The 25,702-nt window shown below is 50.7% G+C and overlaps 1 protein-coding gene across 2 annotated transcripts in view; it reads right to left on the reverse strand.

Annotated features, from left to right (window-relative positions):
* The window catches only part of NRG2 (neuregulin 2), a 200,619-nt gene that overhangs the window by 27,965 nt on the left and 146,952 nt on the right, over positions 1 to 25,702 (reverse strand). For both annotated transcript variants that reach the window (XM_003900192.5, XM_003900189.5), the window contains exons 2-3: positions 13,136 to 13,307; positions 6,348 to 6,466 (exon numbers count right to left, since the gene is read on the reverse strand). In XM_003900192.5, coding sequence (XP_003900241.1) covers positions 6,348 to 6,466; positions 13,136 to 13,307 — 291 coding nt within the window. The remainder of the gene's footprint in view (positions 1 to 6,347; positions 6,467 to 13,135; positions 13,308 to 25,702) is intronic.

A 25,702-nucleotide genomic window follows, 5' to 3' on the forward strand; every position in this document is an offset into this window, starting at 1 on the left:
TATCGCCAAGGGTTGCCATTTCCACTTCCTCAAGAGACTCCATCCATGTCTCGCTACCTCCTCCCCCAGTCTAGGCCACCGTTGTCTCTTTCTTTGATGACCACAATAGCTTCCTCTCCGGTCTTTCTGCCTTCACTCTTGCTTTCATCTCCTTTACTTTGCAACAGCCACAGTGGTCTTTAAAATATGTAAATTGTGTCAATCTTTTCTATTATCAAAGCTCTCCCGTGGCTTCCATTTGCACTCAGAATAAAGCCCCCAACTTCTTCCCAGGTCTTATTTGGGCTTCACCACCTCTCCCACTTCATCTCCCATCTTTCTCCTTCAGTATGTTTCAGACTACACTAGTCATAGCTCTGCTATTCTAATAAGCCAACTACTCTCCTGCCCAGGATGTTCAAAATACAACAAGTGTCTCAGGGAGGCCTCACCTGACTTCTTAAGCTGGTCAGGTTCCTCCCTTATTCCCTCTCTTAGCTTCATATACTTCTGTTTATAGTTATTCTAACATAATTACATGACTAGGTGTGCAACTGTTTGCTTTTCTCTCCCCCAAGACAGAGTCTTGCTCTGTCACCCAGGCTGGAGTGCAATGGTACAATCTCAGCTCACTGCAACCCCTGCCTCCCGGGTTCAAGCAATTCTCCTGCCCCAGCCTCCCAAGTAGCTGGGATTACAGGCACATGCCACTATGCCCAGCTAATTTTTGTATTTTTTAGTAGAGATGGGGTTTCACAATGTTGGCCAGGATGGTCTCGATCTCCTGACCTCATGATCCGCCTGCCTCAGCCTCACAAAATGCTGGGATTACAGGCTTGTGCCACCACGCCCGGCCAACTGTTTGCTGTCTAATGCTTAGTTCCTTCACTAGAATGTAAGCTCCATTAGCGCAGGAGCCATGTCTGAAATGTTTACGCTGAACCCCAATGTCCAGCACGGTGCCTGGCACATAACAGGTGCTTAACAAATATTTACTGAATGAATGAATGAGAAAATAAACATCTTATTCTTTGGGGGGGAAAAAGTGCCCTGTGCTACCATCGCAGGGATTAGTCTGGTATCCTTGACTGATAATGATATCTTTTTGGTAGATTAAAGGACTGTCTCCTATTAAATGCAAATATTCCAGAAAGGTCCTTAGAGGAATGAAAATCAAAGCCCATGGCTGGCTCACCCCTGTAATCCTAGCACTTTTGGGAGACCAAGGCGGGAAGATCACTTGAGACCAGGAGTTCAAGACCAGCCTGGGCAATGTGGCAAGACCCCATCTCTATAAAACATACACACACGCACACACTCTGAGATACCACTTTCACTAGGATGGCCAGAATCGAAAAGACGGATAATAACATGTGGTGGTGAGGAGGTGGAGAAATTGGAACCCATATGCATCGCTGGTAGGAATGTAAAATAGTGTAGCTGCTTTGGAAAACAGTCTGGGAGTTCCTTAAAAAATTAAATGTGCTCATCATGTGCTCCAGAAATTCCACTCCTAGGTGTATTCCCCAAGAGATTGACAACCTATGCTCACACAAAAACTTGTGCCCAGATGTCCACAGCAGCATTATTCATAACAGCCGAAGTGTGGAAACAATCCAAATGACCCAAGAATCCAAGCTTATGACTGGATAAATAAAATGTGGTATGTCTATACAGCGAAATAGTATTTAGTCATAAAAAGAAATGGAGTACTGATCCATGCTATAACATGGTGAACCTTGAAAACATTATGTTAAGTATAAGAAGACAGTCACAAAAGGCCACATATTGTATGGTTCTATTTATATGAAATGTCCAGCATTAGTGGTTGCCAGGGCTGGAGAGAGGGAGAAATGGGAGTGGCTGCTAAAGGCCACGGGGTTTTTTTTTGGGGTGACAAAGATGTCCTGAAATTAGTGGTGACGGTTATATAACTTTGTGAATATACTAAAAACCACTGAATTGTATACTTTAAAAGGTGAATTTTATGATATATAAATTATATCTCAAAAAATTAATTTAAAAAAGCACCCCGGAGGGGTAAGCCCAGGAAGTTTTGATGAACCGTTAGTGTCTTGGTGTGAGTTTATCAGGGCCCCTGAAGAGTGACAGCGGTGGGGTGGGAGCCACTGCTGTGGAGATGCGTCCCCTGCTGCCCACAACCACAGCTGCTTTTCACCGTTGCTCATGGAGAAAACTTCTGCTTTCCTTCCGGACTCTGGTTGAGTGCCTCTTTATCTATCGAGGCCCCTTTCCCTTTGATAAATTGCCTACCTTCCTCTCAGTTTGTTAGAAAAGGCAGACCTTTTAGAGTTCAGGTTTTAGTTTCCTGCCATTTGAGGGACTTACTTGGGGGCCAAGACTGTGACTCCCCAGAGCTCTGAGCAAGATCTTGTTGAATAAGCACTTGGTGAATGCTTGACTGACATGAGTGTGCATCTGTGTGTGTGTGTGTGTTTTTAAACAGCCAGCCTTTTCAAGACTCCAGGTAAGAAACTGGCCCAGAGACCTCTCCAGGGCTTCCATGGTCCTATGACACCCCAGGTCAAACCTGCCTGTCCTCCGGGGCAAAGCTTGACATCAGGGGCTGGTGCAGTTACCTCAGGACATTCCCAAGCTCCCTTTCACTTGGGATGAGACATCTGTTTCTCTAACTCAGAAGTGGGTTGGACCAAGCTATTGTGTTAGCACCACAAACTTCCTGCCGGCTCCTCCTGCCCGCCAGTTCAGGAAGGCGGGAGTCTCTTTGTGAGCTGGCAGAGCTATGACTATAAGGAAGGCCTAATGTGATTTGTGGAAACAGCCCTGGGCTCCACCCGAACAGAGTAGTAGCCACCCAAGAGCCAAAGCGATGCCCACCGAGCAGCCTGCTGTTCCCCGATGGCCTCCCCGTGCCCTCTTCTGGCTTCCCCATCCCTGTAGCCCTGGTTTCCCTTCGGCCTGGGCGGGCCAAACCAACCCACCTTGGGATGAGTCAGAGGGGGCAGACCACAGGGTGTGGTTGCTGCAGGTCTCATGGGCTCCACGGATAAACAAGGAGCCTGGGCATCTCTGCCTGGGAAAACATCCCCAGCAGGGGCCTCCTGGTCCCCAGCAGTGGCCCTGTTCAGCTCTCCACATCAAGGGTAGGCTCTTGCCTGCCATGGACTGCACATGGCAGCAGAAGTGGTGTGGTGTGTGTGTGTGTGTGTGTGTGTGTGTGTACTGGTTAGGTGCACAGGAAGTCAGCCTTAGCATGAAACTCAAAATCCCGGGATTTTGGAGGGAAGGGGCTTAACGATCATCCAGTTCAGCCCCATAATGGGAAAACCGAAGACCGGTGGGGTGAAGTGACTTACTCAGGGTTGCATGACATAGAGCTTGGACGAGGCCAAGTCTCCAAACTCTTTCCCCTGCTCTGCCCTGCCGCTCCCCTGGAGAGTCAAGAGGCAAGAAGGCTGTGGGAAGCTAGGATTCCAGATATGCCCTCAGTGCCCAGCCCAAAGGCTCCACTGTCTGGTTCCTAAACTGATCAGAGCACAGCCTGCTGAGGGCTGACAGGACTCCATGTGTGGGACGGGGCTTCGGCTTATCTGAGGGGTCTCACCACCTCTGGCCACAGGCCCCAAGCCCTGTGCAAGAGAGAGGGCACTCCTGTGGTTTTCTGCATGGCAGCCACTCCTGCTTCCTCTGCTAACAGCACCCCTCTAGGGAAGTGCTTTCCCATGGAGTTCTGACCAGGCCGTCACTCACAGTGCTCTGTCTCTCAGTAGCCCCTGTGCACACACAGACAGGCCAGGCAAGGATGGCCCCGCCCTCCAAGCACAGTGACTGGTCAAGGGGGCCACATGACCTGGCAGGGTCAATCAGAATCCATCCTTGTGACTGTACTTATGGACACAGAGACAAAGCTATCTCTTTTCTCCAGGCGGTGGGCTGGGATGGGGTAGATCTGGAGCTGTCTGAGGCCATGGCCTCCTCTTCCCACCCCACTCCCCAAACATGAGAGAGGCCCATTTTACAGAAGGAAAGAATGAGGCCAACACATAGTGAGAGAAACTGTCTTCAGCCATCCTATGAGTTCTTGGACCCTTCCTCTGAGTTCTTAGATTCTGTCACGCCTGGGGCCAGTTCCACTTCCGAACTTACCAGTTTTATAAGCCAATAAATAAATCCCTTAAGATAGGTTTGTTAGTTCCAGTCAAGAAAATCTTGACTAATAAAACAGGAAGGCCCCAGATCCAAAGTGGATCTGAGAATGTCTGACCACTATAGCAGAGGTGGCAGGTGCTAGACCCCACATACAGCCCACTTTCCCAAACTTGGGATAGGATGAGAGAAGTAGGAGCTCAGACACCCTCCCTGCTATCATGCCAAGGCTGGGCCATAGAGGAGGCAGTAAAGACCTTGGAGCAGGTTATAAGTTCTCTTATATAGTATTTACCAGGCATCCACTGTGAGTCAGGTGCTGTGCTAGACCCTGAGGCTAGGGTGGTAGACAGACTAGACATAGCCCCACAGAGCTCAGAGACTAAGTGTTTGCCAACTACTTTTATATTGTGCAGCTCTATCATTAACTAGGTGTTTGACTTCCGGTGAAATATTTAATCTCTCTGAGCTTCTCATTATTTATAAAATACATCCTGACTTTGAGTATGGGTTCATGGGATAACATGGAGTTTGGCTCAATAAATACTGGCTATGATTGTAACTTATAGGAGAAAGCATCCTCCCTGTTTTCCCCACTCCTGAGGCTCACAGATTCATTGGGGTGGCCATGCCCACAGAGAAAGTTCAGCAATAGCATGAGAGTTGAAGGCTAATCAAAGGCTAGAATTCAAGAGATGCTATCAGAGCATGGTTGGCCAAGGAGTGGCCCAGGAGTGGAGCCCTAGCTGGGAGAGATGCTGCAGTGGGTTGGGATGGTCAAGGAGGAAGAGATAAGGCCATGGCCTCCTCTTCCCACCCCACTCCCCAAACATGAGAGAGGCCCATTTTACAGTAGGAAAGAATGAGGCCAACACACAGTGAGAGAAACTGTCTTGACCCATCCTATGAGTCAGGATGGCACAGGAGCAAGAGTAAGAATGGAATGGACAGGGGACTGATGGAAGTTAGGTTGGAAAGATCTTTTAGGCCAGGGTGGTGAGAACAAAGTCCCTGTTCTGTGGTTCTATGGGGTGGGGAACATGACAGGATAAAAGCACCTCAGGAGGCTGCTGCTCTGGTTCAGGTGACTAGGGATGAAACCCAAGCCAGGGTTACCCTTGAGGTATAGTTAGAGCAGAAGAGGCAGGTGTGAGAAAGATCCAGAAAGAAGAATGGCAAGGCCATGGAGACTCAGACTTATTAGACACAGTGGCGAGGGAGACCAAGGAGCACAAGGGCCTGGGAGATAGGGTGTCCCTCACCAGGACAGGACAGACAGGGTCTGAACTAGGTTTTTGTCTGGGGGTCATAGGGCAGAGAATGTTCCAAGTCGTCTTTTAGACCATTCTGGATTTAGGACATATTGGAAGACTGTCTGGTGGAAATAGAGGCAGGTAATGACAGATACAGGATTAGATTCTGTGATGAGCAGGAGTCAAAGTGAACCCCAATAAATAGGTAACCACATGGCACACTCAGTCTGTGTGTGTTGGGAGCAGGAGAGTGATCTGTGGGATTTAAGGTACTCAGGCTAGAGTGGAGAGGGCACTGCCTGAGGACAGGCAGTTTTGCCAGAGAGGAGAGGCAATTTCCCCAGTCAAGGGAAAGAACCAGGGCCTGAGAGGGCAGTGCAACAGGAAGGCAGCTTCTACCCTGAGGCTGGGTCTGCCACTGTAGAGACGAGAAGGTAAGAGGTGCCGTGAGGTCCTGACCTTGCAAGACTTCAAGGAGTGGGGATGGCCTGTGAGGGAGGAGTTTGCTGTCCCTGAACAGAGGCTGCCACCAGGGGCCCCAGGCATCCAAGCTGCCCACCCATGGCCCATTGGAGATGGCTGCCTGCGCTCAGGTGCCCAGCAAAGCAACAGGCAATAGGCAGTCAGCCTGCACATGCCCCGGGCCTGCCTCTCCCTGCAGCCCCACTCCTGGCAGCCCAGCCTCCTATAATTGCCTTCTAAAAATATCCTTCCCCCACCCCCACCTCTTGATTTCAAAATATTTAGTTTTCAGGGTATTTAAAATGAGAGCTGGCGACTCTTCCAGGCCCAGATAACAAAGCTAAACATTTATGCTTCGACTGCATTTCTCTGAATCGGCTGAGATCTAGGGCTTGATATGGCAGCAGCAGGAGGGAGGGGAGTTGAGTGCGAGATGGATCACATGCAGGCCCCAAGGGCCGGGGGGCCACTGGCCTGCCCTGCCAAACCCCTCTAGGACCCTTCCCTCTGTCGGGGCCCACCTACCGCTGTTGACGTAAAGCCGGCCCCGGACGGTGTCCTTCCCCAGGATGTTCTCTGCCTCGCAGACATACTCCCCAGCGTCCTCCACCTTCACCTTGTTGAACTGTAGTCGTGAGTTCTTTCTGGTTAGGGAGGGGATAAGAGGGAGAGAGGCATGAGCCAGGGCCGGCTGTGGCTCCCCAGCGGTCACCCAGCGGTCGTCTCTCTCCACAGAGCCACAGTGGCCCTGCAGCTTAGACGGGAAGGAGATTCCCTCCGCCCAGCGATTTCTGGAGTCCAGGTGGGGCATGGAGTCCCTGCAGCTGCAGGGAGCCCTGGGCCCTTAGGACAACACAGGGCAGGACTAGTGGCTGCTCACAGGTCCTAAATCTATGATCCCTCACATCGGCTTTTCTAGGGCCGGACCACTGTTGTAACATTCTTCTGGGGGAGTAAAGCCAGGCCCTATAGGAAGTCACATGGCCACCTCCCTCATTCCCAGCTGCCTCCGCCTCTCCTGGGAAGTGGCAACCTGTCATTCTGGGTATGCAAGACATGTTCCCAGATACCTGGGGAGGGCGGCTGTCCTGACAGATTCCCATGGCGATGGTGCCCAGACTCCTCGTCCAAACCTGGGGCTCTCCCTTGTTCTCAAAATCAGCCCTGCCACTAAGGGGCACTCTGTGGCTTCTCCAAGGGGTTTTTGTTTCATTCATTCATTCGTTCAACAAATGTTTACTGAGCACTTTCTGTGTGCCAGGGGCTTGTACACCTTGGGGAACAAAAAGATCCTGGACTTGATCCTCAGGGCCAACCTGGGTGTTCTCTTCTTACAGAAGGGAAAACTGAGTCCTAGAGGGACTTCCTGACTTGCCCGAGGGCACTTGGCAAGGCAAAGGCGGAGGTATGCCAGGAGCTGCAGTTCATGAGGACATGGGCTATCTCTGGGAACCCAAAGTTGGGGCTAGCCCTGAAGCTTTGAACCTAGTCCCTGCATGCTGAGAACTGTTTGGCCAGGCCTGGGCGGATCCCCCCAGTGCTGTGACTCCAGGGCACCTGGCCCTGGTCCCCCTCTTCTTTCTGAAGCCCCAGCCAAACCTCTCCTTCCTTCTCAGAGTTTCCCTGCAGCTACCCCAGGGTGCTTAGGCTCTGCAAGGGTCTGTTCACAGCCCTCACCCCTTCCTCTGCCTCCAAGGGCCAGCACGAGCTCTGGATAAAGCCTGGGACCCCAGCCTGGCCCCCAGGAGGAAGCAAGAAGTAACATGGTAATTTCTGTAGATGGTATGATTGCCTCCTCTTTTTAGTGCTGAATTAAAAAGCCAGGTTTCCAGCCTATGTGTAGTGGGTTGGAGAGGTGGGGGAACACGAGGGAGGGCAGTAGAGCCATCATTGCCCTGAGCCTAGGATATGTAAAACTGAGCTATGGAGCTGATGGGGTAAGGAGGCCAAGGGGAGGCAAGCAGAGAGGCTGGGCCAGGGTCAAGGAGATGCAAACTGGCTCACAGTCCCTACCTGGGCTGTTTCCACCTCTGATGGGGAGCTTCTTCCCAGGCATCCTTACCCCCAGATCCTCCAAACAAGGGTGCTACAAGGTTGTCTTTTCTATAGACCCTATTGCTGTGGTGATGTCCTTGCTGATGCTGTGGTGACAGCTGCTTAACTATTCCATATTCTTCCTGCCTCAAGCTGGTCTCTGTCTCCTTGGCCTGGTGCCGGGCCACAACCCTCTTCTGTCAATTATAGTTTGTTCCCTTCATTAAAGAGAGCCCTGGAGGCCCCTCTGACTAAGACAGCATCTCTTTCCCTGATCCAGCCAAATTAGATGCCACAGACTCCAGCTTCCCCCAGGGTATGGCTTCTCTCACTTCCCTGTGCACCCACCAGATTAGCAGGGAAGGGGGATTGCCTGAGGGTACGGGGGTGGGGGTGTTGATGCACAGGGGACTCTCCTTGTCGCCCACCCTGGAATTCAGAGGCGCTTGCCTTCTACAGCATCATATGCAGCAGGACACTAAGGAAGGATTCCCCACTTGCAGGCATGTGAGACCTGGAGAAGGGAGGCAAAGGGCTCTGGGAGTGCCCCTTCCCTCTGAGGAACAAGAAAGAGGCAGGGGACAAAGATAATGACCCTGAGGCTTGCTACAGGTGTCCTAGGTTAGCAGCTGTCTCATGGTTTCACGGAAGCCGGTCCCAGAGATGCACATGGGGCTCTGGGTCCAGGCTGAGGGGCAGGGCTCTGAGGGTTTCTCAGCCCCTGCAGGAACTGGAGTCACCACCTTCTCCTTCCTCACTCCCAGCTCCAGGTGGAAGCCTGAGGATTCAGGACTCTCCTGTCTCCCTGGCAGGCCAGGTGCTGTGTTCTGCTCCTGGTGCCCCATCACGCGCTGACCCAGGTTTGCCCTGAGATGGTGACCACGCCCCCCCCCCCCGACCTCCCCAGCTGGTTCTCTGCTGGCAGGGACGGGATCTGGGCAGCTGTGTCCTCCACAGTGCCTACCCCCACCCCCTGCCTGCTCAAGGGGCCTGTTCCAGCCTGCCCCTCATAAACAAGGGAACATGCGATTCTGCAGGGAAGGCCCTGTGCCCAGGGCTTGGGGGGGCAGTTTGCTCCTGGCACAGGAAGGCTTGGGTGAGATGTTTCAGGGCAGTGGGCACAGAGACAGCACCCGCTGAGGAGGGGTCTCTACAGGTCAACAGAGATGCCCAGACAGAGTGCGGCCTGGGCAGGGAGAGTGCCAGGAGGCAGGGGAGTCAGCTGTTGTCTGGGCAGACAGGACAGAGAACATTTTGCCAGAAAGCAGACTCCTGCCGCTGCCCCTGGCCCCTCTACTAGGTGGGGTGTGTAGTGTTGGATGGGTGGTGTGTGCAGGTGGCCGTTCTCTCTAAGTCACTCTGAGGGCACCTTGGTTGCAGGGAGTCAGAAGTTCTCTATCATGGCCCACTCCTCCACCACTCACAAGTCACTGCTGAGAGCCCAGGGGCAGGACAGGGAGAACAGGGAGGTTTCCTGATGCAGCAAATGGGGCAGGGCCCTGACAGGTAGGGGGCAGGGGGCACACTTTAGACTCTTATGGGTCCATAATACCCAAGAGGAGAAGACCAGGCTCTGTTTCTGGATTCTTCAGAGGAAACGGAGGCTTAACCAGGACAGTAACTGGTTCAGAAGGTTAGAACCATCCAAAGGGTCTCCTGCCCAGTCCCAGTGGGACTCTACACCCAGGAGAGGAGGGCTAGTCCTGCAAGATTCGCATCAGTTTAGTCCTCAGTGTAGAGCTCTCTGCCAGGCCCAGTAGGGGAGAAGCCGGTGTCTGGGTATAGGGATCCAGGCTTTGAGGCTCTCTCATGCTGGAAGGAGAGACAGATCCCTCCACAAAGCAATGAAGCCATGTCTAAGGCACCATGGGAGGAGACAATGAGAGCTGCCTAGAGGGCTTAGGAAGGTGTCCCAGAGAGATGACAGTTAAGCTGGGCCTTGGAGAGCCTTGCCAGGGACAAGCAAGGGGAGGAGAGCTGCCAGCATAGGGAACAGCCTGGGCTCAAGTCCAGTGCCATGAAAGGAAAGACCAGCGGCCGAGAGTGTAGCAGTGTCAGGAAACTGCAGGGCAGTGACTTGTAGGCCAGGAAGAGGAGTCGGAAGAGCCCCAAGGCTGTACCTGGCACGCAGTAGGCTCTCAAGCTCTGTCTTGAATGGATGATTGAATAGATGTTCCTGTTAGAAAGATCATTGCCCGTCAGGCACTCACAGGGGTCAGTGACTCTGTGGACTTCTAGAATTACAAACAAACTGAGTACATAAGTCACATTTTTTTTTTCCTGAAGAAAAGGACGAGGCTTCTGCCAGATTCTATAGTAGAAGCTAGACTAGAGATTCATGAAGGTAAGGACCATGTCTGTTTTGTTCACTGACATATTCTGAGCCTCTAGCAGAGTGCCTGGCACATAGTTGATACTCAATACAGATATGTTAGATTCAGAAATGAATTCTCAGAGGGCCTGTGGTCCAGAAAAGGTGGGGAGTGGCCAAGAGTGGGACAGAGGAGGGAGACCAGATGGGAAATGTGCAGGCAGGGAAAGAGGCACGACTCCCTGGGCAGACGACAAGAGGCCAGGGGTTGAGGAGCTGGGTGTCTGGTTGAGCCACAAGTGAGAGGGGAACACGGGAAGGACAGAAAGGACTACAGCAGGTGGGGGAGAGGCCAGATTGGGCATTCAGAATCAGAAATATCTGTGAGGCATCTCAGACATGGTATCTAGTGTCTCTCTGGCAGCATGGGTCTGGAGCTCAGGTGAAAAAGCCATCATGTCTGGAGATGGAGACTTGGGGTCTCAGATTCTTAAAGCAACAGGAGAAGGTGAAATCACCCACAGTTGGAAAGGGAAGAAAGAAAATAGTGATGCCCGGCCAGGCGCGGTGGCTCAAGCCTGTAATCCCAGCACTTTGGGAGGCCGAGACGGGGGGATCACGAGGTCAGGAGATCGAGACCATCCTGGCTAACATGGTGAAACCCTGTCTCTACTAAAAAATACAAAAAACTAGCCGGGCGAGGTGGCGGGCGCCTGTAGTCCCAGCTACTCAGGAGGCTGAGGCAGGAGAATGGTGTAAACCCGGGAGGCGGAGCTTGCAGTGAGCTGAGATCTGGCCACTGCACTCCAGCCTGGGCAACAGAGCAAGACTCTGTCTTAAAAAAAAAAAAAAAAGAAAAGAAAAGAGTGAGGCCCAAAGTTCAGGAAAGTTCCAGCATTGATGGCAACTAAGAGACAGTGTCCAGACTCACAGCAGGACCAGGAGGAGCATCACAGGGCCTGGGGAGCAGGTGTTCCCATGCTGAGGCCATTGAGAGGCCTGGAGGCCTGAGCCAGGGAGTGCAGAGATAACTGGGGTTTCTCCAGGGCCACAGCCATCGAGAGGTTGGGATGTAAGTGAAAGGCAGATTCCAGCAGGGCAAAGAGTGAGTGGAGGATGAGAGTGTGTAGTCAGTGGGCATGAGGCTAGCTCCCTCAGTGACTTCATATGGTGGTGGAGGGCGGAAGTGAGATGGGGCAACTGCTGGAGGGCCAGGGGAGCAGCAGCGTGGAGGGACAGCATTTGAGAAAAAAAGTCACAGGTAGGGAGAGAAAGTTGAAGTTACCAGAGAAAGGAGTGAGTTGGTGGTACCAGGGCTCTGCGGGGGGGGGGGGGTGTGTGTGTGTGTGTGTGTGGAGTGTGGGAATGTGCGGGAGGGAGGGTGAGTATGAGTGTGTGGCACCAGGTAGGGTGGGATGATGATAGGCAGGTTGTAGACATGTTTGGGAGTCATGAGGAGGGAATGGGGGCTCTCTTGACTTTTGTCACTGCAGTGAAGTAGGGGAGAAGCCATCTTCTAGAAAGAAAGGATAGGAAGGAGACAGGACCCAACTGCCCCAGCTCCAAGAAGCCTGCCCATTCTCTTTAGCTTGGAGCCAGCCTTGGAAGTGCAGTGAGAAGGGGCAGGGTGGTCTCAGAGGGTGGGCTGGGTGGGCAGCCAGAGCTTCTTGACAATGCTGTAGACTAGGGACACATAGAACCCCCCACTCACCACTGGCCATGGTGAGTTCCTTAGGAAGCGGCATTCTTTAAGCCACAAACCTTTGATCTAAGCCAAACCCTTCCTTAATTACATTCTGTTTTCTGCCAGGATCATTTTCTAGAATGATCAGTTCTACTTCTGCTCCCCATTCTTGGAAGGAGAATCAGAGAATTGGAAGTAACTCTCAGTCCCCTGACTCCTTCATCCTCTTTTATAGGTTCCAGAGTCTGAGGGCCAGAGGCAGGGCGTGGACATCCAACCCCACACGGCAAACCCAAGCAGCCGGCCCAGCCCAGGCCCTCTACCACTTTTTGTTGTAGGCAGGCTGGTGTGCTCTAAAACCATCCTAATTTGCATTTTGTGTGTGTGGTGGGGTGGTGAGGAGGAAAATGACAGCCAGGAAGGGAGTGGTTGTAAGCTGCCTGGGAGAGAGGGCAGAAAAGGTTTGGGAGCTCCTGAGTCAGAGAGGGAAGGCCACTAGGTCCCCAGAGCCAACAGAGCAGACATCAAGTAGAACGCCTGTTTAGCTGGCAGGCACGGGTTTTCCCCCTTGCTTCTCCTTGAGAGGCAGGAGAGAGGTGGTGGACTGCCTTGGACTACCGGCTTCTCTGGTGCCAGAAGCCCCCTGCCTGACCCACCCAAGATGAAAGACAGGCCATCTTCCATAGCCTGGAGACTCAGGGAACTTCTCTGATTCACTTCCCCGGAGCACGGATTCAAGATCAAACACAATTCTCATGTTTTAGAGGGAAACCCTCTGAGGAACAGAGTTCTCCAGCACCAATCAAAGTGCTGGCCCTTTCCCCTACCTAGCTCTCTGACAAGTGACAGCTTGCAAGCTGAGAAACCAGCCCATCATGTGTGACCTCCCAGAGGCATTCTGGAGTCAGGGTCTTTCACCAAAGATTACCAATGATGGGGCTTTCAGACGCTGCAGCAGGTCTTTCAAGAAGTTTTAGGGGTGAGCAGGGTCTTCCACTGATCAAGCTGACTGTGACAGTCAAATTGCCTTCAACTATCCAGAGAAGTTAAAGGCTTAATTCTTGTCTGTGGTCTGCAAGACCCTGGGCCACCACGACCAGAGGGTCCCTGAGCTGCAGGAAGAAGGCTGGGAGTGGCAAGGAAGGGGAGTAAAGAGAGGGGCTGGGACTGGTTCCATGGGCGAATCTGGGGGCACAGCCCTGGCCTCTGTCCAGTTCAGGCCCCTCCTTCTCGAGACGAGGGAAGGCAGCCGGTTGGACGGAGGACAGGCTGGATATTGCTTACCTGCCATTGCCATATTTGATGCGAATGTCTCGGCTGCGGTTGAGCTCCTTGCCGTCCTTGAACCAACGGTAGGAAGGTTGGGGATTACCGGCTGCTGCCTCACACTTCAGCGATTGCTTCTCACCCACCTGTCCCGTCTGGCTCTTCATCTTCTTCAACTTGGGCCGGGTGGCTGTGGGGTACAAGGCAGGTAGGTGAGCATGGTGGTGGCAGGAGCCGTGCCAAGCATGAGTAGTGGACAGTAAGGGCCACTGTTTTGGGGCTGGAACTGGGGAAGGGAGGGGTGATCCTGAGAGCCACCCCTCCTGGTGTCATTCCCTAGTTCAATTCAATAAGCATTTACAGTGAGTCTGTCATGACATCAATGTAGTTATAACTAATGGAGAGTTTCCTTCATGCCTTGAATGGTGTGAAGCTTGACATTAGCTTATGAAACCTTCACAATAACCCCATGAGTTCACAGCAATGGTTAAACCCACTTACAGATGGGGAAACGGAGGCTCAGAATGGTGAAGTCACTTCCCTAAGGGCAGATGATGGAACTGGGATTCAAACCCAGATCTCCTTGACATTGGTGCTCAAGATCTAAAATCATGGGTAACAAGCCATGGGGCTGTACTGGTGGGCTCAGGCCCAATCACGGATGCAAAGCTGCAAATGCCAGGCTGAGAGGCTGTCCCCATTTTTCTTAAATGCCATTCTATCTCCACATGCCCCAGTCTCCCATGCTTCACTTCCTTGCTCCTCTCCCCACCACCAAAAAAACAAAACAAAACACACACACACACACACACACACACCACAAAAGAGAAAGTACGCTGTTCTTAGGAAGGTGAGGCCAAGCCAGTGCTTGTGCTGAGGTGTGTAACAATTTCCAGTGGGATAGTCCCTTAAAGGATACACAAAGCCTTCATGCAGGTTCTCGTTTGGTCCCTGAGCTCTGTAAGGCAATGTCATACTGACATTGATGGTGCAGATGAGACTCAGAGAGGTGAAGAAACTTGCCTGAAGCCACATAGCCAGGCAGCCACAGAGCTGGGACCAAAGCTCAGGTATCAAGATTTGCCACGTGTTAGGTTGGTAGCAGGATGGTGTCTGATTTTGTGGTCTCATCTCTCTCTGTGAGATGGTTAAAAGCCTTCCAGTAGCAGAAGGGAGGGTCTGTTGGAGCCAGGGAGTTGTCTGGGAACTGACTGGCTCTGTCTCAGCCATTGGTCCTTTCCCTGGCAGCTCAGAGTGCTGACAATGGGCCAGAGCTGGCTCTGGAGAAAGGCAGGCAAGAGGGCCTGGCTAGAACAGGGTCCCCTCATTGAACTTCACCCTGAGCTGCTGCATATATGCAGGGAGTAGATGAGAGGGGCGCAGGGCACAGAGGAAGCACAGAAAGGAAGCCTTTAAAAATGTATGACGTAGGCTTATGCAATGATTCTCATAAAATAATTTTGTTCATTTTAGAAAATTAAAAAATACAGAAGGTTGAAAAAAGAAGAAAACAAAACCATCCCGTGTCTCCATACTCATAAATAACACCTCCCCCCATTTTTAAACAAAATGGAATCAATGCCATTTGTGGACAATAATAACAATAATAGCTAACCTTTGTTAACTGCTCTCTCTGTGCCAGGCTCTATGTATTCTTTCCTTTAATGAAACACTGTAACCCTTTCGCCTGGGTGTTAAATAGTAATAATAGCATTTCCCAAAGTGAATTCTATAAGCAGGAGTATCTGGAGAGATGAAAACAGATATTACTTGAGAAGAGGGTTCCATGGGAAAATGGGTTTGGAGAGCATGTGGGTTAAGCATAGTTAAAGAAGTATCTATTACCTTCAGTATTGTTCTCTAAGTGAGGGCCTTGAAACCATTTTTCTTGGAACTCTTAGCAGCATTTCAAGGAAATAAAAGTTATGTGGAATAAATTCTATAACTTATATGTATATTTATTTGTGTGTGTGTGTATATATATATAGACAATGATTCCATTGAATATATATATATAGATACACACACATATATTTTGACAGACATTAACATGATTCAAAATTCAAGAAGTGAAAAGGGGTATATGGCTTAAAAAACAAGTCTCTCTCTAACTTCTGGCCACAACCACACAGTTGTCTTTCTAGGAGATAATCATTCTTATCGGTTCCTTTGACCTCCTTTCAGAAATCTTTTATGCATACACAAATCCCGCCCGTATTCACACACTCAGTTTTTCTTACAGCATCATTTTTCATGGTTACGTAATGTTCCTGTATGGGTGTATCATAACTCATGTAACTGATTCCTGGTGGAACATTTAGCATGTCCCCCTCCACCTTCCCATTACAAACAACCCCAAAAGAACACCCTTGCAGCTTTATCTTTGCACACACCCCATGTATACTGCTGTATGGGGGAGGATGGCTCTAGACTCAGGCTGTCTGGCTTTCAATCCAGACTTTGCTACTTGTTAGATTTATGTCCTCAAGAATTAACTTCATTCGTTTGCGCCTCAACTTCCTCAGCTGTAAAATACAGGAGATAAATAATAGCTCTTACCTCTTGGGATGATGACTGTGAGGATTATATGAGACAATGCATGTAGAGCCTGGCACATAGAGAGCATTTAACAAAGGTTAGCTATTATTATTATTATTCACAATTATTTCCTAAGGCGATCTTCCTAAAAGTGGAATTGCTGCGTCAGAGGGTACGCAATCTTCCTCAGCTTTGTACATTGCCAAATTGCCCTTTGGAAAGGTTGCACCAATTTGTGCTCCCCCCACTGAATGACAGTGCCTGTTTTTTCCACACCCTCACCAACACGAGGTATTATCATGTCTTTAATCTTTGCCAATTAGCTAGGCAAAAGATAACGTCTGTTTGTTGTTTTAATTTGCATTTATTTGATTACTGATGAGGCTGAACATTTTTCATAAGTGTATTGGCCCATTGTATTTCTTCTTTTTGAATTGCCTGTTCATGCATGCAGTCTGTTTTTCTATTGAGTACTCATCCTAGTGACTTGTAAGAGCTTTTTATAAATATTAAGGCTATTAACCTTTTGCTACAAAGTTTTTTCCCCTCAGTTACCTGCTTTTTTATATTGCTGGATTTTCTTCTTCTTTTTCGTTTCTTTTCTTTCTTTTCTTTTTTTTTTTTTGTGGCACCCAGAGATTCTATGTGCATCAATCTATCAATCTGTTGGACTTTTTGGAACTTCATTATTCTAAGTGTGACTGAAATCCTGCCTTATCTTCCTTCCCTTACCCACTTCCCTCCCTCCTGCATCTGTTCTGGAGTCCCCAGTCATTGCTTACGTTAGGTCTTAACCCTGGAGGCTAATCGGAATCACATGAGAAGCTTTACAAGTCAGGTACCTGGGACATATCCTAGGCATTCTGAAGCAGAAGCTGTGAGTGTGGGTTCGGGTTGTGGGTTCTAAAGGGCTCTTCAGGTGTGTTCCTTTACTTTTGGAAATGTAACATACATTCAGGAAAGTGCACATAAGTGTATAGCTCAATGACTGGTTACAGACTGAACACATATGCACAAGTGACTTTGCACTAAGATTGGGTTGACACCTGGTGATGATCTAACCTCTTGGTTAAGTGGTGACCTTCAACTAGTCCCTTCCCCTTTCTTGTGAACTGGGGACACAACACAGAGAGCTCTTCTCAGGTGCTAAACTGTCCCCTTACCACACTTGGAGTGTGTTGACTTTTCTTGCAACTTAGAGACAAGGGAACCACCTGTCCCCACCACCATGAACCACTTTCCCCCCAACAAGACGGGGCGGTGGGGGAGGGAGGATGGTGGTGGCAGCTGGTGGGAGGAAGCAGGGGTTACTCTACCACCTTGGTTCCTGACATGAGTTCCAGTGCTATATTATGCACTTAGCCTGTGGCCACTGCTTAGTGGTGATGGCGATGGGCTAGGGGGATGTGTTACAGAGAGACTGTTCCCAGAAACAGTAGGCAAGGCCCTAATTCAGAGGGCCTGAGGAACTGAGAACTCCAAAGTAATCGCCGGCCACCGATGGAAAACACAGGACTGCATTTCAGATCACAGGGAGCCCACTCCATCTAGTGAGAACCTTGTGTGACTCAGTAGCAATTTCTGGATAGTCCACTCACTTCAGAACAACTTTATCTAGTTCACCTGTTCCTTATTCATCTATTCAGTTCATTCCAAATGAATTCATTCATTCATTCATTCATTCATTCATTCAACCATACCAAGAGATAAGCATCCTACTGTTAGGGAGCCTGAATTTTAGCGAGGGGGACAATAAGCAAAACATCAACAGGAAATACGAGACAGTAAAAAAAAAAAAGCAGCTGGATAAAGGCCCTAAGGTGGGAATGAGCTTGATGAGTTCATGGGGCCAAAAGAGGCCTATGTGGCTGGAAGATAGTAGAAGATGGGCAGGGTGTGAGGGGAGCTTGGAGAGGTAGGCAGGGCCGAGGTTGACATGGGGCTGTGCAAGCCAGGATGAGAAGTCCAGATTTGTTTTGTATATTAAAAAAAAACCAAAAAACCAACTTTTTATGTGCCCACTAGAAATTTTAAAATTACATATGTGGATTGCATTATATTTCTATTGGACAGCCCTGGTTTAAAGGATGACAACATAAAAATAACCATACATTTGAATCATGCTATGTTCTTTACAAAGAGTTTTCTTTTATAGCTCTTAACGGTTCCTCAGAATCATCTGTGATGCTAAAAGCCATGCCTCCTGCTCTAGCAGCTGCGAGTCCTGGTCTTTGCTCACAGAAATCCTAGTTTGCAGTGATTTGAAAGTTGAAAGCCAGGGTCGGGCAAACCTTGTAGGAAAGTTCCTTGGGGTCAGGGGGCAGTGGCAGCAGCTCAAGTGGCAGGAAAGAGAAGAATATACACCAGATGGCCTTGGAACAATGTCCTCCGCACCCACACTCCTGGGCCTAGAGCCCTGCCAGGTTTTCTGTGGCAAAGATTGAGGTGACCTCCCCAAGATGGCCCTGGATTGGTTTTGTAGGTGTGCTGGGAAGGCATTAGAGGCTTATAAGTTAGAGGATGACCTGACCTTACTTTCTGCATTTTAAGCTCTTTCTTATCCTGAGCCACCATCCTTTCTCTATGCATCCTCTAGCCATCAGTTCTAGTACCAGCCCCTGGGGTCATGTGGGATAAGGCTGAGGGGTTGTTCGCATAGCAGACATTTGTGCATCCAGAGACAGCTCTCATGGGACCTCAGACATGACTGGGCTAGATCAGCCCCTCACCTAGACACCCTCTCTGAGCTAGGTCTGGTATTACCTGTGTCTCTTTTACAGCCCAGGGCCCAGAATACAATGCTAGTGTATGGGTATAGAGACCATCACACCATGTCTCAAGAATATCTTGGGGCCAGAGCTGAACCAAGCAGAGGAACAGGCTTCCTGGAATGCATGGGATCTGTCAGGGAAAGAACTGAAGCAATGCAGTGGGCAGGTATTTATCCCGCATTCAGTCGACACTCTGATCCCTACTGCTGCTCCTTCTCCACAGATGGAGGAGTAGGCAGCAAGCCGATGGACTGCTTGGGCCCTTGAGTATTGAGCACCTCTCCTTTCCCCTGTTTAAATGCCTGCTATGAGCCAAGTTCTGTGTTTGGCCCCAGACAGAAATGATCCAGCTGTATATGGAGTAACCACCCCCTACTCCCCAAAGAGTTTAACTTGTCCCCTTCTGTTGTTGTTTTGTTACATAAGAAATTTTTGTTGTGAAAAAATTATACAAGTAAGGAAAAAGAAAAACACATTTAAATCAATTCAATTACCAACAGAGAGAAAGCCACTGTAGGCATTTTCAAATGTCTCCCAAAAGACTTTTCTCTCCAAAATGCTTTATATCCCATTTTCTCAGTCAGTATACATTTGAAACATTTTTTCCAAGTCTAGAATCATTTCAATAGCTGCATAATATTTCATTGTTCAGATGAGCATATCAGGTTGTCTCCAATGTTCTGCTAATAATAACGATATTGCAATGAATTTCTCCATAAATTCAGCTTTGTGGCTGAAGGGAGGAGCAGCAGTCCTGGGGGTTCATGCATATTTTCTCATGCAGAAAGGGGACCCTCAAAGGTCCAGCACACAGGAGAGTGGACAGATGAGAGGTATCCAGCAAAAGCAAGAGGAAGTTCTGTGTGCATAAGAAGGGGGAGAAAATTCCCACCACTCTGCACACATGGCCATTACTGACACCCTGATCCCCACAGCAGCTCCCTCCCTAGCGATGAAAGGGGCAGGTGGCAAGCTGATGGCCTAGGCGGCTCTTTGGGTACTGGGCAGCTCTTCCCTCCCCTAAGGTTTCTTCCTCAGACCAAGCCCCCTCTGCTGAGCTCCCATACTCCCTGGGTTTTGGGGGAAGCCCAGAGGCTACTTCATCCAGTCCTCTTCCCCTTGGGACAAGGGTTCACTGGAGTTGAGGTGTGGGGATGTGGGGAGATCTCCCTTGGCAGCTTTATAAGAACAAGAAGAAGCTCTCTCAAGGATGGCCCAGGCCTCCACATAAAGATTTTCCTCCAGGATGGGCTCCATAAAACCTTAGGACACCTCCCCATGGTTGCCATGAGTTGGGCCACAGGGTATCCGGTGGCTTCTGCTTCCTATCTCCTGGTGCCAAGCCAGGGTATCTGGCCTGTATCTGTTTGACAGGCCATCCCCAGAAAGCACCTCATTAAAGATAGTGACAACAGCAACAACAACCAGGATTGCTCCCTTCCCACATCCCAGCCCCGAGGCCAGGAGGTGCCGCTGCTGCCAGCAGCTTAACCTCATTCCTCTCGGCAGTGGGCGGTGGGTGCGGAGCCTACCGAGATCTGAGAGCAAGACAGACGCTCAGGACATGGCTGGGCAACCCAGCCAGGGAGGACCTGGCTCTGCCTCCCTCCTGGCATCCAGCGGGCAGGGGCAGCAGGCTCTTAAAAGAGTTAATGATCCTCACCTCATGACTAAGGCTGAGCAGTTCCCTTTGCAGGGCAACACCTGGAGACAATGTGGCCAGCCTGCCTGGCATCAAAGTTTCCCACTGTCCTGCTGCTGGCCAGCTGCGGGTCAGCCCCCTTCCCACCCCTCTCCCACCCACAAAGTGACTGCAACCTATTGGAGGTTAATTACAGACTCCAAGTTCAAATGAGAAAGAAAAAAAAAAAAACCCACTAAACTAAAAACACAGCTGGTTTAAGTGGGCACAGACGGCCCAGGCAGCCAGGCATCCTACCCATGGCTTGCAGAAGAGCCATTTCACACTCACAGGACAGGCTCCCAAAGGGAGTGTATGCCCAGCTGGGCTGCTTGGCCTTTCCTCAGCCACCTAGGCCCAGCCCAATGCCTGGGCTAGGTTTGCCCTCTTTTTACATCTATCCAACAAATACCCACATGCAACAGTCCCTATGATGTACGAGGCACTTACTAGTTACCATGGATTTGGTGCCAAACGAGATATGGCCCTGGCCTCGGGTTGGTCTCTGCCTCCTGTTTAGGGCTCCCACAAAGGCTGATCCTCAAAGAGGACCACCTTCCCTGCACCAGTGAAAACCAGCCTAGACCTGATGGGCTTTCAACTCAGCAGTCCAGGTGCCTGGCACCTCAGCTGCAAGGTAGAGAAGAGGGGCCAGGCCAGCTGGGATGAGAACTAAAGAGGGGAGGCAGACGCTGCACCAGGAGGGCAGGTAAAGAAGAAGGGGAAGGGAGGAGGAGGAGACAAAACTTGGCAACACCAAGACCAACAGAAATGATTCCTGCCTTAAAGCTTCACCTGCCCATCCAGAAGCACCCATCCACTGACACCCAACCTGCAGTGTGAGGGCAGGTATGCACAGGCCCAGGCCTGACCACCAGGGACAACACTACTCCCACCTACAGGCCCCTCTGCCAGGAGCCAAGCGTCCTGAGAGAAACACTGGCCTCCTCAGGGCTCTGCAAGGCCAGGGAGAGAGGCCTTGACCCCAGAGTCATGCAGGTCCACGCCACAGTGCTCCACCCAGTGCAGGACTGGGATACAGGCACATGAATAGCTGAGAGGGGAGATGAGGGGGTTGTCATCTATGTCTGGGAGAGATGGCACAGGTTCACAGAGCAGGGCAGCAGTTGCTCGGGTAGGCATAGGGATACTCAACACAGACGCCTCAGTCTCCCTGGGTTCTTAGCAGTGCTTGCGGCACAGGCCACAGACACCTAGAGCTGGCACGGATGAGGCACAGAGGAAGCAGAGCAGAACAGGGGAAAGAGAGGCAGCTGAGGACACAGCAATCCAGGTCTTTGTCCCAGTCTCCCCATTTCTCAGCTGTCTGCCCTTAGGTAAGTAGTTTAGCCTCTCTGGGCCTCAGTTAACTCATTTATAAACCAAGCTCTGTCTATTTTAGAGGAATGGAGCAAGAGAAAGCTCTCTATGGAGGGATGGAAGGCCTCTGACCATTATCATCTTTTCAGCTGCTGAGGGCGGAGGTCGGGGACAAAGCAGAGATGACAGTTCTGGAAAACTGTTACCATTTACCCAAACTCTGTTTAATCTCTCTACTGGGGAAAGCTGGGCTCTGGGCCAAAGTCTTGGGCCCTGGCCCAGGAGAACCCTCTGTGGAAAGGGCCTGCTGTAGGTGGACTAGGCCGTCTTTTGCTCGGGGAATTCAGAAAGGGCCAAGAAGGGGATCCCAGAGCCCCATCCTCTTTGGGGTGGGCCTGCACTTCCTGCCTCCTTGGCCTGGCTGGAGAAAGTTGTTTCTGAAGCTCTGAGTCTTGGGGAAGTGTAGCAGGGGTTGGGGAAAGGGGGAGGCACCTTGTACATGCACAAAAGACTGGCTTCTCAAACTGGGATACATGCAAAAGCCACAGGATGATCTCAGGGGCTCTTTCTGAGGCTCTGCCAAGCTTATTAATAAGGAAAAGCAGCACCTTTGCATCAGAACAAACAGACATATGGTGGAGAAGAGTGTTAAGTTCACGTGGATTTTTAAGATAACATAAAAGTATAAGGTTTTGAAGAAATGCTGGGTTTCAGGAGAAAGGTCTTAGCAGGCCTGATGCAGAGCAGGAACAGGCTCATGTGCTCACCATGGATGCAGGGTGCCCAGGCTGCCAGAGGCCCTGTCTCCTTCTTCAAATTCAACTGCAAGCAGGAAAGTCCTAGCTTAGGCACCCTGGGAGCTTGAGAAGGCTGAAATGTGGTCCTTGTGGTCCAGGCTAGTGACGGCAAGGGGGCTGGAAAGAACTCACCCCAAAATGAACACCTTCCTCCCTGGGTATTTAGTCATTAGGTTAAATATAATATGCGGAAAACCAGTTTCTCCATCTTCTCTTCCAAGATTGCTCCTTCTCCTGGATTCCCTCTTTCAGTCACTTTGTTATCTGTGACAATCCTGTGTCTCCCTTGACTTTCCCCAAAGGCTGAGTCAATTTGGCTTCTACCATGCCTCTTATCCTCATAACTCTCCATCATCTGCCAGGCCCTGGCTCAGGCCATACTGCTCCCCACCCCCCCCAGTACCACGACAAGAACAGTGTACACTTGGCAGTTCCACCTCAATGTGCCTCACGGCCATCCAGAAACCTTCCTTGGCTCTGTGATGTCTGTAGAGAAAGGCCGCCCACCTTCCTTACTTGGCAGCCAGGGCCCTCAGGGGATGTTTGCTGGGTCAGTGAATGGGCCTCCTTCCCAAACTTGCCTCTCTACATTCCCCTACCATTTCCCTTCAGGAATCATATATTCCAGGCAAACCAAATCACTGGTTGCTCCCCAAACATGCCCATGCCTATTCTGCCCTGCCTCCATGCCCTCTGCTCCTGCTTCCCCTAAATGCCATCCCTCACACAGGAAGCCAAGTTGAGAGGGTCAGACATGCAGGCTGTGGGGTCAGACGGATGCCACTGTGCATTCTGGTTCTGCCCAGCACCTGTATAACTAGGCAAGTTACTTAAACTCTCTGAGGCTTCATTTCCTTGTCTGTGAAACAGGGACAATCTCATCCACTTTTAGGATTGTGGAGAGAATTAAATGAGGGTAATGTATGTCAAGAAGTTCGCACAGTGCCTGAAACAGAGATAGCTTAATAACTGGCAGCTCTTATTAATCTAAATCCCTCAAGATCTCAGATGCCACCACCTTCACTAATCCACCCAGCTAGAAGCAGTCTCTGCCTCACAGACTCCCTGAGCCTGTCACACGCTCTTCTCGCTCTTCACGGGGCTTCTCACCTTGGAGAAAATCAGGTTCTTATCTTTCTAGACTGTGAGGAGCTGGTAGGGGTGTGTGCTGCAGAATCGCCGTGTTTCCTGGTGTCTGCCACTAGGTAGGTCTTCACTGATCACAGGCCAAGAAAATGAATTAATGATGTAAAGGCTGGACTGTGACTGATGGGTGCCTCAGAGCGGCCCAGATCAAGACTGCTGCGAGCACTTACTGGAGGATGGAGTCCATTGACAGGTAATCCCAGAGCCCTTTCCCACCCAACACTCCTCCCCAACTCACCCCTCTCCCTCCCCGTCAGCCCAAACAGGCATCTGCCCTAGAATGGCAGAGCAGATGATGAAGTCGGGGCCCTGACTGAAAGACAACTCTTGATCAGCCTACCATTACCCAACCATTAAGGGGCTCCAGCCTGGGCAGGAAGCTCAACTGGGGCAGCCTCCTTCCATGAGACTGACCCTCTTCAAACAGGAGTGGCCAGTTAGGTCTTCACATACAGGGGTGAAATAACTTGAGAATGTCCTTATTCATGTGTTCGTTCAAGAATGGATTGAGCACTGAGCACATTTTGACTGCTAAGGGTCAAGTTGACGTGGCTTTGGCCCTGGGGGAGATTCTAGCTGAGCAATGTGCTCCTCACCTTGGGGACCAGGGAGCCCTGCAGAGGAAACAAAGCCTATGCTGGGCCTGCAGGATGAGCAGCAGTTGGCTAAGAGAGAACACGTGCCAGGCAAAGGGAACGGCAGGTTCACAGGAATAAGGCCGGAAGGAACCACGATGTACTCACGGAACTGAGAGGAATCCATCTGCACCGCAGGCATGAGTGGTGAGACCCAGGCTGCAGTGGCTGGTTGTGGGGAGCAGGCTGCTGCCCTCATTCTTGCCCTATAGGGCCAAGTCCTTTGCCTTGGTGTGTGGACTTCCCTCTCTGGGCCTCAGTTTCTCCATCTTTACAGTGAAGGGAGTGAACTATGAGTTCAGATCCAGACCTCACCTGACTGCACGAGAAGTCACAGCTCCTTTGCCAGGTCCAAACTCCCAGGATCCTCCCAAAGTGTCTGCAGCTGGCAAGCTATCCTGGGGCAAAGCCTGTGGCCTCCTCTACTCACCCATCACCACACGCATATCCTGACGGTTCAGCTGGGGCTACTGCAGGAGCTCCTGACTGTGCCCTCCCTTTTCCCATCCTTTCACAAACTGGGGGTGGCTATGATGCCTATAGAGCAGCTTGGACTAGGTCACTCTCCTGCTCAGAACCCTTAACTCTCTGCTGATTCAGGTAAGTCCAAACTCACTAGCCTGGCACTCAGAAAATCCATTGTTTGGCAGCATACCTTCTGGAGTGTGCCTTATTTCCCCAAATATCCTGTTTCCCAGCCTCCACACCTGCTTAAGTGACTTCCTCAATCTGGGCACCTAGCCCCTTTGCGAAAGTCCTTCTCATGCTCCAAAGTCTGCCTCAACCCCATCTCCTCCTCCACGAAGCCTCCCAGATTCCTCTGGTAGAGTTAGTCTCTTCTATCTGTTCTGGGCCATCTCTTGCCAGGGTCAGCCTTGCAATTGGAATTAGGTCTGTTCATGTCTATCTTGTCCTACCAGGTGAAAGGATCTCAGCCAGCACTGCAGACCCCAAGCCTCATGCCTGACACTGAGGAGCTGGGTGAACACCTATGGAACTGACAGGCCCTCTACAGGGCTCTGCTCTGGGGGCTGGGCCACCCAGCTCAATCAGTGGTTCTTAAACATGAGCATGCATCATAATAAATGGTGGGTGGGAGTGGGGCTTGGTAAAATGCACATACTGGCCCCCATCCCCATAGTTACTGATTCAGTAGGTCAGGAGTAGGTCCCAAGAAATTGTACTTCTAGCAAGTCCCCAGTTTGTGCTTTAAATCAAGTTCCCATTAAATGTTCACCTTTTGCACAAGGGGCTCCATGATTCTGATGCTAGATCTAGCCGGACTCTAGACCTCTAGCTGGGTTTCTGGCTAGGCCATTTGACCATAATAAACCACTATCTTCTCAGGAGCTCCTGCCTATTTGTGCAGCCTCTAGGCCTCAGCGCTACCCTCCTGTGTCAGTGTCCATGGTTCCTGTTCACAGCTTACTGCCACAGTCACACTGCAACTCCTTGTGAGGGCAGGAACTCAATCCACTTATCTTTGTATCCTCTAAACCCCACCCAAGAGCCCAGAAAGTAGATATCTGACCAGCTGATATGATGGGGAGGGCCTGCTCCAAGTGGACCAACAGGGATCCCCTGCCTCTCCCTGGTTTTTGTTGAAGGGCATGCAAGAACCCAGAGCCAGGTGGACTATGCATGACTGAGGCAGGGCAGGGGGCAGACTTGAACTTAAGATCCCATCCTGGCACTAA

This window comes from Papio anubis, chromosome 5 (assembly GCF_008728515.1).
Source record: "Papio anubis isolate 15944 chromosome 5, Panubis1.0, whole genome shotgun sequence".
NCBI lineage: Eukaryota > Metazoa > Chordata > Mammalia > Primates > Cercopithecidae > Papio > Papio anubis.